This window comes from Styela clava, chromosome 6 (genome assembly GCF_964204865.1).
Source record: "Styela clava chromosome 6, kaStyClav1.hap1.2, whole genome shotgun sequence".
Lineage (NCBI taxonomy): Eukaryota > Metazoa > Chordata > Ascidiacea > Stolidobranchia > Styelidae > Styela > Styela clava.
This window is the reverse complement of record NC_135255.1, coordinates 14,301,168-14,317,199: the sequence shown is the minus strand read 5'-3', so window position 1 is coordinate 14,317,199 and position 16,032 is coordinate 14,301,168. Positions and strand designations below refer to the sequence as shown.

General features: G+C 33.4%; 2 protein-coding genes across 2 annotated transcripts; one reads left to right on the top strand and one right to left on the bottom strand.

The window, feature by feature from the left end:
* Positions 1–244: 244 nt before the first annotated feature.
* On the bottom strand, positions 245–7,114 carry LOC120330711 (uncharacterized). The gene is made up of 6 exons (XM_039397605.2): positions 6,816–7,114; positions 6,175–6,350; positions 5,624–5,859; positions 4,343–4,418; positions 3,744–4,098; positions 245–1,245 (listed from the first exon to the last, which is right to left on the bottom strand). The coding sequence occupies exons 1-6, from the start codon at positions 6,898–6,900 to the stop codon at positions 1,094–1,096; spliced, it is 1,080 nt and encodes a 359-aa protein (XP_039253539.2). The 5' UTR covers positions 6,901–7,114; the 3' UTR covers positions 245–1,093.
* A 5,855-nt stretch (positions 7,115–12,969) lies between these two features.
* Positions 12,970–15,821, top strand: LOC120330705 (uncharacterized). The gene is made up of 2 exons (XM_039397597.2): positions 12,970–13,819; positions 14,407–15,821. The coding sequence occupies exons 1-2, from the start codon at positions 12,999–13,001 to the stop codon at positions 15,557–15,559; spliced, it is 1,974 nt and encodes a 657-aa protein (XP_039253531.2). The 5' UTR covers positions 12,970–12,998; the 3' UTR covers positions 15,560–15,821.
* Positions 15,822–16,032: the final 211 nt, after the last annotated feature.

Below are 16,032 nucleotides of genomic sequence, written 5' to 3'. Positions count from 1 at the left end.
CCTGAAAATGAGCAGAAACGGCCGTGCTCCAGAAAGTCTCAAATGCAATAGCTTGATTTCTGTCAGTGCGCGCAATGCATAGCTTCCCGATATTTCAGGTTTCCTAATTTGGCATAGACTTGTCAATGTTCCAATCTGGTACTCGATAAGTAAATAACGAAACATTTTTTTTTATATAGAGTCAGCAATGATTTAATATATATTGCAAGGTGTTTAAAAATCTAATCGGACACAAATGCGCTTCTCTAATTGTCGTTGTTGAAGCTGTAAAAATCGCTTCTCTCCGCACCCAAGGTAGGCTGCAATGTTTTTGTATACTTTCATTCCATAAATATTAAAAAAGTCGTTAGAATGCGCTACCACTGCTGCTTTTTTTCATTCCTATTTTCTATGATTCGATTTTTCGAAAAGATTTTGCAAAAACTATGATATATACAGGGTGTCCAAAAACTTTCGCCCAATTATAAAGTCTTTATAGTCTTTATCAAATGTTAATATTTTTTTGATTTTAAAAAAGATTTATAGTCAACCTGTTTCTAATTGGATGTTATAGATGTTGAATGTTGTAGTCCCCATTTATCATACAACAAAATTTATTCAAATTTGCAATTGGTATTGCTATGAAATCGGGCGGAACTTTTTGGACACCCTGTATATATATATACAAAATATATAATGACGTAAGAAAATGATTTTGTTCAATTCTTCGTTGCACAATTCCACGCTTTGAAATATCAAGGTATATTAATTTGTCGTATCATTTCAATCCAGTGACGAGTAAGATAAACTGTTGTGATTGTCGCCTTCAATCAGCTAATTACATAACGCAAACGAAACTACATCGTTTACAATTTTTATAGAACGAATTATGAAAGGTTGTTTGTAACATTCACCCATATATCATATTTTTCCAACGCTCTTCTAGAAATCATAAATGCATTGAGAAAATGGATGTATATATATAATGAATTGTACATATTTTTAAGTACTGCCTAAAAAAGAAAAGACACTTTTTCTATCGACTCAAATTCAAACATGTTATAAACAACGTTATAAAAGATTGGTACAGAAATTTATATAAATATTGTAAAATTCAAGCGTCCACAACTAAATTATTTCCATATAGAAAAGATACTGGTGGTAATGTAGATCGGTTGATATTTTCATCACAGAGAAAATATGATCTTGGTTGTTCCGTTGTATCTTTCATATTACTCTCAAATTGGTTGTCTCCTCTGTAGATATCTGTAAAATAACATTTGAATAAATAACACAGATATTTTGAAACTCTTGAATTGGTTTTCATGAATTCTATATGTGGGTTTTGTGGAATGCGAGAATTCGCGTTAGCGCTAATAATTTATTTAAATTAGTTAGAGAAACGAGCAACAACGTGACATAGTGTGATTCCATTTCATCGGATTTGGAAAAAATAATGCGATTTTAGAAAAAAATTACTTGTGGGAAAATGTAACCGAACTGAGTCTACAGAAGCAAATTATTTCACCCATGACGACGACGATGAGAAAGTAGTTTAGCGGTAGCTTAGTTTCCACAGAACATGTATGAAAATTGTTTAAAGTATGGAAAATGGACATGGATGTTACATGGATATTACATTCAAAATCTCGCAATTTAAGTTATTTCACATTTATTACAAAAAGTCAATTAAGGATAGGCTATAAAAGAATTTGTTACAGGTTTGAATTGTTCATAAATTCCGCCCTAGAAATGTCAATGGAAAATAAATTTAGGTCCGATTTAGCAGGTGAACTAATATTGAAACGAAATAAGAAGAAATATAAATAATCTTTGTAGAACATATGTAAAATTGACTAATCGCGTATTTTATGGAACTTTCGAAATAAAAAAATTTACGGCCGAGATAACGTGAAATAAACCTGAAAAAAAAAAATAGTAAATGGGACTTTAAGTCTTGTCTTCGTCCAAGCCTTTTTTAGTTACGACTGGGCCTTAAATGACATACAGTTTAACTACGAAAAAATGAATTCGTTGAGTGACATATTGCTACGGACGGTTAATCTTCGATATTTTGACTGTCCGGTTTTGAATTACATCCCGCACGCGCTTAAAAGTATCTCTACCCAATTTTTATCGTCTTGGGTAATGTGAAATTGAATGAGGCGTTTTCCCACAATTAGTGATATATAGCATCGCGACTGGAAAGTCTATGAATCATAATTACATTTCATCGAATACGCTATCAGAGGTTTCGGTTTACGTTTTAAGTTCTGTCAATCGGATGACATCAGAGTTCGGCGGCTAGAGCATATCTGTGAGACAATAGTGTTCTAAACATATCAACATATAACACAGACTTAGAAATTCAAGAGCGTAGACAATGCTGCGTACATCAATTTTCGCTTTTCTAGAACTCAGTTCAAATTCTGTTTGCGAAATACGATTTTTTTATTTTAGTGTATTAACAATTATCTGAAAATTACGTTATTGATTCTGGAGTACGAATTTGTGGCTATCAAGTGGAACAAACTTAAAAATAAATTGTTATTTCCATTATTACCATTGTAATATAGATGATGAAATAAAAAGTACATTCTTACATGCCTATGGTATTCGAAAAATTTTGAAATAGTTGCTCAGCTCTTGAGAAGACTTTTCACAATTGACGTCAATCGTAAGATTCATGTCATATGGTTTAGGATAAATGATTACGGTAAATTAATCACGTGATCAAGGTTTTCATGGGTGATTGTTAAAAATAAATAATGTTAACGCATCAGTGCCAATGTATGGCGCAATTTGGAAACTCTTTATATATTGTCTGCCACAGGAAGTTTCACTTAAACAACATTTTTTAACCCTTTGTAGGCAGGCAATATGTTTTTTGTACCATTTAATTAAAAAGTTCGATTGTTCAAATTAAAAGTTGTGGGAATTCAGATGGACTAGGTTCTGTCATATTTGGTGAAGTCGAAAAAATTCATATATGTAAAGACTATGTATAATGAAGGTGGTTAATTATCTAAATTAATTCTTGTTCCCAAATTATGTGATTACAATCAGGATTGACAAAAGAATCCATAGGGTATATCCATGGGTTCGGACAGCTGAGACGTCATATAAAATTACACGCATTTTAGGGGCTGGCAAACCGATTTCAAGACCTTGGCTATTCACGTACAACCATCCGAATTGGAGACAATGAATTGAATATCCAGCGGTATCTCCATATCCTGTTCTGACGTCAAAGGATCATTAGGACAATGGACCACGAGTATCAGATGGGTATAAGATGCAGAGCAGACAATTGAGCAACACGCGAAACATTGATCAAAACAAGGTAATCAAAATGCAATTCCATTCATTTGCGTGACCATCTAACAAGTTGCTCATTATTTTAGAAGCTTCTTTGGGGTTTCGACTTGAACAAAAGCAACAATGGACTCAACTGAAAGCTACATGGATTAGGGCCACCTGAAAAGCGTAATATTCCACAATTACTAGAATAAAACACTCTTCATCTTCAGTTTATCCAATATGTATCAACGCTGTTTCAAACGGCGATTGGAAATAATTTAGCGAAGAGATATTGAAATTTTCTATAACAAACAACAATATAAGTTATGGCGATTATTGCTTTTCAATATCACTGATAAATAAAGACATGCACTCACTGATGAATAATGATACAACATTTAATATTAATTGAATAGAGTATAAACTTCAGAACGGTTAATGAGAGAATGATAATAAACACTCACTTTGTTGACTACTGTCTTCACTCTCTGGTTGCCGTGAATTATATTCATATTGTGTCTCATGTTCCACGTTTTCAGTATGTTCATACTCAGCATACATGTTTTCGTCTTCGCGAATATCCTCTGCAAGGTCGCTTGTGTTTGCCGTTATTGGATGCCGGTTCAAAACAGGATAGCTTGCTGATAAACTGTATTTATTGCTGCTAACAGGGTTCATACTAGAGACTCCTCCATGATCGTTATGATGTGATTCCTCTGACGTCATCGATGATGTTGGAGACGGAAGTCCGTTTGAACCATTTGGTGACAATCGAGAGCTACGTGGCGGAACTGCCAAGTAAGACATTCCCGAAAAATTCTATGTATGAATTTAAAAATATTAATAAAGCTCAATTCATTTGTTTATCATCGCAAAACAATGCTTGTTTGAGGTTTACATTTAAAATAAACATCGATTGAAGACGATGCGTGAATAAGGCTTGACGTATTGAACGGGCTACCTTGACATTCTTAGAAAATAGGATGGTTACCGAAAATTCTTATATCTCGGTATATTATAAAACACTAGTATAAAAACAAGAAAACTGCAGAGGACTTCTAACCTGGGTGTACGGGAAAAAATTTGAGGGTGGCGATGAACTTTCTGGACACAGTAAGCAACAAGTTGAACCTTCATATCTGTAAAGTAAAGATATATATAAATCATGATTCAAATGAAAATAATATTTACGCGGCCGAAAATCTCGAATTTTAAAAAATACTTCGAAGTTCAAGTATCGATAGTTATTTGCCCTAGGATTTGAGGCCAATAATAAGATCGAAAATAACAAAAGTCATGGTCTGGCCTAAATATGTATTTTGCACTTAGACCCAGTTGTTTCAATCACATTCAATTACTTTCAAAAAACAGTTCTTTCAGCATTAAATTTTCTGCATCTCATCATCGTGAGATCGACGACGTAAAATTAATTTAATTCACTCTACGTGAAGTGACTGGTAACACTAAAAATTTTGACATATTCTTTAATAATTACTAATTACTATATATTGAAAAAATCATAAAAGTATATATCATTTTAGCTAATGAATCCGTAATTATTATTTATTTGTGTGGCTGCTTGTTTGAAACATCTTGAAAGGAATCTAGTCTCGTTAAATTTGGTAAATTGCTTATGATGACCTAACAAAAAGCACCATCATATTATTATTAATTGTATACTGTGAATAATTGAGAAATAGGATTGTAATTCTGCGCGCTTGATTCACAGTGAGTAGATCTCACAGTTTAAAGAATTCATGTTCAGATGGGCGATATCAGGGTCGGATTTAGGAAATTAAGCCTAAGCTATTCCATTTGTGAAGCATAAAATTGTCATTTTCTTTCCTAAATTAAACAGTTCGACGATAAAAAAGATCCCTGAATAGTAAACATGTATATAATTCATAGATTCGTTGTTGTGTAGATGAGTTTAGATATAGTTTAGGATTAAAATATATTGTTTTCTTATATTTTTCAATAAATAAAGGCAATATCAGAGTGAAAAGTGTTTAATTGATTTACAGGGTATCCTAATTTTTTGGGTTAAAATGGTAGGGTTTTTCAAATTTAGAAAAATTCATCTATTTGAGCCATTTTTTACTCTTTTTAAACTGGTGTATTGGAACAAGAATACTGGTAATTAACCCGATTAAAAAGAAAAAATAATCATGGTTTTATAAAATTTACCCCTTGTTGAATTCTGCATCTCGAAAAATCGGGATAAAAATGAATATATATTATTAGTTCAAAATTGAATCTCGAGTTCATTATGGGCTCGAGGCTCAGCCTACCTAGCTTATTGGTAAATCCAGCTCAGGGCGCTCTATACAACTACCCTACTAACCTGTTAAATGGCGGAGGGTAACGAATAGGAGGTACGCGTGGAACATCGGTGAAAACATCGTCAATAAACGGCCGTTCAGTGACAGACTGTCGGGAATGGCAATGGGGTGCAGAACCGATCGTTTTCTTGATATTCGGTATTCCTCCCGTTGCTTCGAGGATTTTTTCAAGTTCATAAATGTAGTCAATTGCCCCCTGTAATGTGTCAACTTTGCTTGGTTTACGGTTTGATGGGACCTAGAACAAAAAGAATTTTTGAATTATAATCGGCAGCAATACGGACATTTGATTTTACGAGAAAATATTCTGTAGTGGGCCAATCACGCACGGTTCTCTGACTTGGACAACGATCCTTGGTTGGAGATAAGCATTGCCGTAAGGCGTAAGCTGTCCGACAAAATGGAATTTATAATATTAGAATGATATGTAGTTCTTAGAGTTCGGCTCTTATTGGTTTTCATCGATCCAGCGTTAGTTTTTTTTTATGTGATTCATTATTTTTCAATTTACAATTATGCATTTGGGTACATTTCAAAAAGTATCTCAACTTACTGTCGGCAATATTCGACGTAATTTTGCAAATCCTGAATTTAAATTTCGAACTCGAAGCCTCTCTCTAGCGTTGGCCTCCCTTCGCTTCGACACAAGTTCAAAACCAGAATGACACATTAATCGACTCTCATCAGCCAGACTTATCCAACTTGAATCGACGGAATCCTCAATTTCCTCTAAATTGATTTGTAAAAACATTCCATAATAATTTTTCACTCTTTGGTGAATGGGAAACAGGTAAAAATGAGTCAGAATATAATTTGAAATTAGTGATCCAACTGTTCGAATAAAAGTATTTCAAGTACAATTCAAAATTGGCATCACCTTTTGTTTCACCAATTATATACACGGTTAGAATGGACATCGCCGTTCGAATCAATATCGTGAGGGTTGGTTTTTCGCGCGAGGTTTGGGCATTAACTTGAAATTGGTAAACGTTTTTCATTATTTTTAGTACTTATAATGTTAGATCACGCCATCTTGATCTTATTCCAACAACGGAGAAAATATTTAGTATCAAACTTGTAATCTAGTATTCAGACTAAGATAAATAGAAAGTGATCCACTTGCATCTTTGAGTAGAAGAACAACGATAACTCTGATAGACCTTCTAATAAATAAAAATTAGCTACCACGCTCACCATCTGTAACATCATGCAACGACCGACGTAATCTTGCCTGTCTACGGCGTCTCACAAGAGCTAAAGATGAAGGCGGATTCTCCATTTGTTTATCAAAATGTAGAGCGTAAATTCCTAATGGGAAAGAAATAACACACTAAAAACACTGTACTGAGTTTGAATGAGAAATTTCTGATACACATACTCTAAACAACTTGAATCATAAAGTTATCATCAAACTTAACAATTACATATAAAATATGAAGATGTAAATAAAACAAAATGATAGTAACACACACGAACTAACTAAAAAAATATTCTTCCTCCTTTCCATTCACAAAATTAAATACAAACAGAAGCATGAATATCATTGCACCAGTACACCAGTGTCATTGAAATGATTTCTACTGATTTACCTAAAAGTTGTTCCCAGGTAGCAAGCCAGAAAAAGGGATTTTTATTCTAAATAATACCCCTTTTTCATCGGCATACGGTCACGTAAAATAGCAAATTTGTAAATTAAGCAGATCTCTCATTTGTAATGTTACCCTTGCTGCGTTTTATCATTGACGAAATCCTACCCACTCCCATGTCTGACCGAGTATGAGTCAGTTAGGATAATGTTGTCTTATCTTTGGCCCATGCTGGATCAGTAATTGACCATTGTACTCCAAAAAAGGTATCTCTTGATAGAAAATAATAATATAACTATTTCACAAATTTGTTGTGAGCTAATAAAACATGTCTTTACATATTTCGCAGAACGAATGTCAGGGGCTCATGTTACCCACTTAACGCCCCCTCAGTTTGGGTCGTAACCATGCGAGAATAAAGTTATGACGATATATATAAAATCGTAGTTGAGACTATAATATAAACATGGCCAAGTCTTATATTCAACTTCTAGTTTTGCTAATGATCAGTGCACTAAATATTTCAATTGACTTCGTCTCATTTTTCTTTATTTTTTTCTTTATTGAGTTAATATAAATATTTTCATTTTCACAATGTGTCTAGAATACGTAATATAATATTTGTTGCATTGATGAAAATAATCCAACAAATTCATACTGTTAATAAGTTTCACGACACAAGGTGAATAAAAATGCATCAAACACAAAATCCTACCTTTCAAATTTAGGTTTTTAAAATAGACAAATGATTTAACCATCTTTGCATGTTAGTATTAGATTTGTAGAGGATGTTTAACTCTGGGAATAAATCTTCATATTGATGACGCCGTGATTTGGTAACCGAAAAAATATTTCCATAAATAGGAAAATTTGGCACATCAAATTTGATTGGATGTGATGATAAGTTAATTATTTCATAATTTCATAACCTCAAAATTAAGTAAGTTTTACTTGCTTTGCAGAGCATATCACCCCAACATGTAATTATATAAATGTACCAGGTTTTCTATAATTATTCACTGAATATTTCTCCAATTATTACATTATTGTTAATATCAAGGTTATAACCTTTTTGATATATAAGCTTACAAAATAGTAATTACTATTTAAAAGCTAATTTATATGAATTTATAATAATTTAATATTCTCGGAAACAAATTGGTATTTAACGTCATGGGATTACCAATTATTTTTGCTTGAATACTTTGCTTTACGTTTCGTTAATTTCATTGCAGATTAAGGATGATTTTCTACTCTGGAAGTTAATTCACAAAATTTAATAATTTTTCACAATCACGTAGTTAAGTGAATTATACAAATGTATGATTCATTTTCACACGAATAGCAGCAGACTCATTAAATATTATTATTATTAAAAATTCATAATAACTAATTTTGTTTATTCCAGAATTTTCTTTGCCTAAAAATAACTACAGATTATACTTTTATATGCTTTCAAATACAAACCGAATATATAATATATCTGCACTGGCCTAATTAATATCGCTTAATTAAATATTTGATAGCCATCTGATCATTTATTAAACATAACTGTAGCAGTAATGCCTCGGTATCATTTACACGAGAATATGCTAATATATTGACCTGGAAATAAAGTTAGAACTTGTCACAAACTCGTTATGAATCAGAAATAGAGGTATATTATCAGGATTTGAATAATAAAATACATTTATGATATTTAACATTCGCAAGGCTATTTGAATAAGCATCTTATGTAATCCCGGTCTGGGTTTTGATACTGTCTTGGAAATGAGAAAACAAATAGTTTTTTTGAACCCCTCCCAAATCTTGCTGGATAAGACGAAGGTGATGAGATTAATTTTTATTTTTAATTTTGCAGGTTGCTTGCCTGTTCATGAAAGATTTTAGGTTTTGGTCGAGTTCGGGTTTGTTGCCTATTCGCTTGAGCAGCTTATAACAACTTGCAATCGTTGCACAATATTAATATTAAATGATTTTTAGGATGAAAAGATCTTATAATGCATTAGAGGTACAGAATCCACATTGTGAATGTTTACTATGTTGCCAGGATTGTCTTGCAAATGGATATGAAGTTGTAAAAATAGATACTTGTATCGGAAATTAAAACAGATTTAAATTTTCAAACACTTAAAACTAATCATTTCCTGCATAATTGTTGTAAAATGCCCCGAAGTCATAATGAAAAGTCAATTGAGAATTCAAAAATAACGTTCAATCATTTATAGAAAAAACATCGGAAATACAAAACATTGTAGAAATATACACTGTAAAAGCGTTTCAACATTACTAGAATTTTTCAGTAATTCAATATTCCAACCATGGTACAAAAGAAAAATCAAATAATTGTTTTGTTACGCAAGTAACAACAATTGTGCACACACGTACGGTGTATCTCATGGTTGATCAAGAAAAAAATAAATGCTGTACCCATCCATATGTAAATTAAATCACTATTAAACCAACTAATTTTCAGTTTTTAATGAGAGATTTCCTACATTTATGAAACTTTCCTAATTGTGCTTCGCAGAAATCGAGCTAACGTAAACTAGAGACAGGCGCCACCAAAAGATAATTTGATTTTAATTATGAGATAAAGTGAAGAAAAAATTTGAATAAAACAAGATAAAATTCAGTTGCAGTTTTAGTGATGCTGGGGGTGTGCGAGGAAATTTCCAAGATGCAGTATAGCGGAAAATTGTACAAGTACAGAAGAATAAAGCTTTGCATCGTATAGGTAATAAGATTACAGGTTTAATGTCGAGAAAGGTGAAATACAATTTCAATTATTTACGACAAATGTCTAAGGTAAATTTTTTAAATCAAGTTGAAGCATTTTGGTTTATGTCATTACTGATTTTCTTCCTATTGAGTAAACTCATCAGTTGTGTGTTATAAATGATGAACGTTTTTGTTTATATGCAAAGTTGTAATTAGTAAGAAATTTCAGATTCAACGGCATGTTGTATTTACAAAGTTCTTGCAGCAATTTGAGTTGTTATAGAAAACAAACCGGACTGAAACTGTTTCCAAAGGAAGGATATTTGTGTTTCATTCAATTCCACCATACTGCTATGCAAATCATTCTTGTTTCTATTTTCGCACGATAAACTTAGTGAGCCACAACATTGCTCAATAGTAAGTCTGTAGCACTTCTCTTCATAAATAGATCAGCCTGCATATGATACATAGCATAGAACTGAGAGTTTATTTTAATGCTATCAAATATATCATGAACATATTGATCCTAATATAAGGCGCTGTGAATTTAAACAAGTAGACGCGTTATACTGGACAGAATATTTGACAACAAAAATGTTTCAGTTGATGCATTCACAAGATAACAATGGTAAAAGATTCAGCTTGGTTTTAATTAGGCATACTGAGTTTCGAATTAAAATAAAATGCTAAAAAAATTTATGTAGCGGTAAGTTTTAATTTCTGTACTACGAAGAAGTCGGTGATAATTACATCGATCTGAATTCATGACTGAGTTTTAATACAGCGAAGAAAGTGTTAAATTGAACTGTTGATCCGACATTAATGCCAACTTACGATAGAACAGAATTTCGTTATACTTATATTTGAATTTCTTAATTCAATTGTCTTGCTAATAAAAGAAGGTGATCAAATAAATTTCAACAGAAGGATGCTAATTTTGGATTATTTTGATTCAAAAAAAAAAATATCCCAAGTTGAAATTGGTTAATATTTATTTTCCATGACCCAAAATGACCATCATGCTTAATTTTTATTTTACGCAGTAATGCATTTTGGTACATTCACCATGATTTGCTATATAATAATTGTTCGTGGTCGTGAATGTACAAGTTTAATAGCTGGTTAGCTCAAATTTTATCACCATATAGCTGTAATTATTGTAATTAGATAGTCTCAAAATAAAATAGGTTTTACATCAAACGAGAGGAAGTCAGGGGTCGAAAGTTCTTTTTTGAGAGAAGGATATTAAGCATAATTTATCTATTTTTTGCGGTTTATTATAAAGATCAATTAACCGACATGCAAATGGTAGAATAAATTGAATTTTAAAACCATTTTATCAACTTGAAAAATAAAAATGACGAGTAGAACATTATGCCCTGGCGACGGTTCGTTGTTAAGACGTATTATCAGACGAAGAATTTCGGTCCTCTCAGGCGTAAAAGCTCTTATGCATATTTGGTGTGTTGTCTACTCTACAGGATTGAAGCGAATATATGAGATCCGAAAAAATCACCAAAAGTGAATTTTTGATAAAATTAACAATATTTATCATCTGCACATCTTCAACAATGTTTAGTCACACCCGAAACAAGTTTATTTGATTAGCTACATGAACTGATAATCAGGCGACCAGGCCGCGTAAAAATAAAATAATTACCTCAAAAATCTATAAAAAGCATCTTTTTATGTAGTTTTCCTGCAATTACTAGTTAAATTCTGTTTACAACAAATATCAAGAGATTTTCGAAACACTTGGGGTAATTATTATCTATAAACTAATTATGGGATTTATCGCGGTGTGAAGCTAATTGCTGTTTGAATCTGTTCCGTTTACGGTAAGAGCCTTTGAAAATGTTATTAAAATAGAGCTGTATGCACCATGTACGGGTAATTACAGTGAACTGTCAAAATTGTCTGCAACACAATTATCCAGAATAGCGCAATCTAACACTCATTAAGCTCTTATTCGGAGCACATGTTTTGTTAATAGTGGAATTGGTGAATTAATAAGATACTGTGTGTTCCGACACGTACCAAATTTTAGAAATCCCATGAATGTGTTGTGTGGTTTTTGAACTTGGAAAACAATGCAAAACTATTTCGTAAGGTTTCCTCTAATTTTATGCCAATCTTAAATTAATGTCTGTTTCGAAAGTCAAAACATGTTATTTTGCCATCCAGATTTAAGACTTAAACATAGATTTGCTTGAAACGTGCTACCGGGTACTTGTGTTTTGATGAGATAATACCACAGTACGGAATAAAGGTGTAAAACTTCGGCTTAAAATGGATCGGAAAAACTATTTCTGATTGGAGATAAACCTACTTCCGTATATAGATTTTTGTTACGCTACTTGTGCTACCATAGAAAAAATTTGTTTCGACATACATTTAGGGTGGAGAGAATAATGGCACGCGAATGGCATTGGGGGTCATGCCCGGATACTGGAATTTTATTCTAGTGTGATTACTTGAATAATCTTGTCGGTATTGCTACGCGTTTGGAATGCGCTTGCCACGGCACCTCTAATACTACCCTGCGTAGGTTCGCAGGTTCGAATCCCGTGGGAAATAATATGTGAAAGGGGATTGTTGCCGTAGGGTGGTTCACGTCACCAATGTCCGCTTCCCCATTAGTTTCATGCAACTGAAACAACTGGCTGACTAATCTCATACCAGACGTGGACTAGTAACCGGGAGAGAAGATGTGGTTCGCCATATTGTTATGCCATCTTATCGGCTTGCGTCCCCTGGGATAAATATGCAAATCCTATCCTATTCTACTTTTATTACCAAATTGAGTTAATATACTAGTGACAGGTCGAGTAATATTAATCTAAGTGTTGTGGTATATCTAGGTTAAGTTAATGACGATAGAATCTGCTGCAGTTTATTACGATAATAGACTCGTACTAAAATTAGAAATTTTGTATTCGTAATACTGATTATAAAACATTGACGATTGACGATTTAATTGACGATTTATAATTTCATTGTTTTCAGCGAGAACTATATAATAATTTGTTCTTGTATTCGTTAATTCAGGTTTATTTAAAAAAAAAAGAAAATGAATCAAAAACTTGTGCTAGCTGTATTTACAATATTTTTTAAAATTGCTTTGGGAGAACACAATCCTAAAATTGTTACTGCAGGGAACTTGGAGGAATCAAGAGTTACACTGACAACTGAAACTCAAAACGAAACAGTTGTTGCAACTTTTCATCAAACTAACAATCCATACGGAATCACATGTAAATATGATTTGAACCTTGATTGGATTCTGAAAAATGATACTTTGAGAACAATATGTTGTGATGAAGTATATGATATATTCAGAATATATTGGAATCATTCTACAATTAAGCTGGCTGATCTTCTGCGTGCTCTTAAAACTTGGCAGTGTCCAAAATTCGAGGAAGAGTGCACAATGAGATATTTCGGTTTCAGCAAGTTCACGAATCTAGTGTATGACCGATTTTGTGATCCAAATAAGTTTGTATCTGAATGCAAAGAAGACATAAAAGAACTCATAAAACAAGATTCGGTTTTATATTCGAATTTAATAAATGAATCGGAGGGATCAGGAATGACTCCGCACAATAATCAGAATGACCTCACGAATTACACAACATTTACGACACCATCGGTATACGATAATGCATGGATAAACCTTGTTCACTCTGATCATCTTGCTGACAATTTACGTATGGTTGACCAGATGAAACCTTGTGTACAAGCAGCCCTTGTCAACGTTCAAGAGATCTCAGCTGGGAAATACTATGAAATAAAACAAAGCGAATTAGCGTTTTGCGATATTTCTTGGTGTGCTTTCAGGGCCGATACTTTTGAAATGGAAACAGTCACGGATTCACTTTGCATGCCTTCGAAGTAAGTTTTAATTTTTTTCCGTTCATCGACAAGAAAATGGCTACAATAACACCCCCCTTAATTCCGCTTTTTATAATTATGTTTCAGTTTTTAAAGCTTGTGTGCCCGAGTTTAATAACCCATTAGGAAGTCACAATTTCATCGAAGTAGAAGCTTCAACTACATTTACCCTATTATTTTGTCCAATCACAGCACACAGTACAATTTTGGGGGTACGCTAGCAAATCTTGAATTGTCCAAAGGATACTGTGTCTGTGGTCAATACTGCTTATTACGACTTAGGGAGCATATAATCTTGGTCATTCAATGGACTAACATTGCTTGAACCTTAAATCATTAACTAAACAGCATTCGTACACCGAATGTGCAAGAGAGCGTGTGACTTTGACAATATATGGAGTTTTAGTTGAAGATTTTAGACTCAATAAGTAATATAATTATGTAAGGTCGATAGACCATGACAGACATTATATCATTCTTTTATAAATTAATACTCTATATTGGGGTTCCACTTTTGAATAAATTTTCCCGGTTGATGTCGCAGATACTTCTGGATATTATAATCAAACAAACACTTTTATTCACAGATGTGCAATCAACATGTATATTATGATGGTAGCGGGTGGACTTCTTGGATTTATTATCGTTCTCGCCAACGGCACTGTTTTGCTGGTCTTTGGTATGAATCGACGCTTGATGAATAGCCAAGGGATATACAAAATGTCTTTGGCAGCAGCCGATTTACTATGTGGATTATTCGTGTTTCCAGTAATTATTTGCACCATGCGTAGAGGTTTCTTATCACAATATGAAGTCATCGAGTCCGAAGTTGTTGAGTACAGTTACGGGAGCGGAAGAAACGGAACTCGGTTAACCATCGATAATTACAATCAAAAGTTCTTCAAGTTTGGTGGAGTTTTCACTGCACTCTCTCTATTCGTCTCGATGTACACTCTTGTAATCGCCAGCTTTGATAGATTCCTCGTTGTGCACCGCCCTCTTGAATACAATCAGTTTAGGGCTAGATCAATTGCAAAGAAATGCGTCGCAGTTTTATGGGTAATCGGAGTCATTTATTCTATTTTGCCTCTATTTGTCGACGATCTTTATTACATGAGAGTTGCATCTATACTTGTTTCATTAGGAGGGGGAGAGGTAGCATTGGTTTTGTACATCATAACATTTGCAATCCCTCTCTTTCTCGTATGGTCATTGAATATCGCAACCTTCACCTATTCAAGAAGAAATGCACAGGTTCGACCAAAAATTAGGTTTTCTGAGACGACTGTACTATCAGTGAATTTGGAGGCACAGCTGGCTAAAACTTTATCCATTATGGTTGGCGTATTTTCGTTATGCATCGTTCCAGTTGCGACCGTGTTGGTGTCAGAGTTATTTATCACCGGAATTCATTATGACGTACCTACAGAATTTCACATGCCAACGGCTGTACTTGTGTTGTCATTAGAAGCTGTGTCAGCGTTCATCTTAATGTCGAATAGTCTGTGGAACTTTTTTATTTACAACGTGCGAAGTATGGAGTTCAGAGCATGCTTTCTGTCACTCAGTGGTTCAATGAAAAGTGCTTGCTGTAGAGCACTAGTATCAAGACACGAGCGCGGTTCGGCATACTCTCACAATGTGAGCTCGACAAATATGAACGGCAATAATACCAAAAAGAATTTAACCATGTCGACAAGGGTACGAACTTTGCAACATTCCGGACACCATGCTTCATAGTAATTATGCTTTTTAAAATATGTAATCAAAAAAACTAAAGTAATTCAACAAATGAAAAACGTAATGAAGTGATCGATTTTGCCTCAATTATGTGCACCAGAAATTGATTTCATCAAATGTAGATATTCTGTTCGGTGAATCGAAGTATGTAGGTCTGGAGACTGAAGCGAATTCATTCAACTTTGTGGATCCTAGAAAACTACATCATTGAAACAAAAATACAAACATTGTATTCGAAAATAAATGAACTTGTACAAAATAATATATTTGGCAATTCTACGTTGCTGTATCCTAGTTGAGAATTTGAATCTTCCCTGAAAGTCCCAAGTGTACATTTGGATCGTTTTGCGAGTTACTGTTCTAGTTGTCCGCCGATAATTTTAACAACTCAATGCTGTTAGGCCTTACGGTATTGATTAGAGCATTATTTACTCCATGACGTAATTTTCATCTACCTTATTCAAGTTTTTTGG

Coding starts and splice junctions, on each gene's coding strand:
- LOC120330711 (XM_039397605.2), bottom strand. CDS start 6,900: ATGGAGAATCCGCCTTCATCTTTAGCTCTTGTGAGACGCCGTAGACAG. Junction 4,099..4,342: donor ATTTTTTCCCGTACACCCAG/GTTAGAAGTCCT, acceptor ATTCATACATAG/AATTTTTCGGGAATGTCTTA. Junction 1,246..3,743: donor TGAAGACAGTAGTCAACAAA/GTGAGTGTTTAT, acceptor GTTATTTTACAG/ATATCTACAGAGGAGACAAC.
- LOC120330705 (XM_039397597.2), top strand. CDS start 12,999: ATGAATCAAAAACTTGTGCTAGCTGTATTTACAATATTTTTTAAAATT. Junction 13,820..14,406: donor TCACTTTGCATGCCTTCGAA/GTAAGTTTTAAT, acceptor TTTTATTCACAG/ATGTGCAATCAACATGTATA.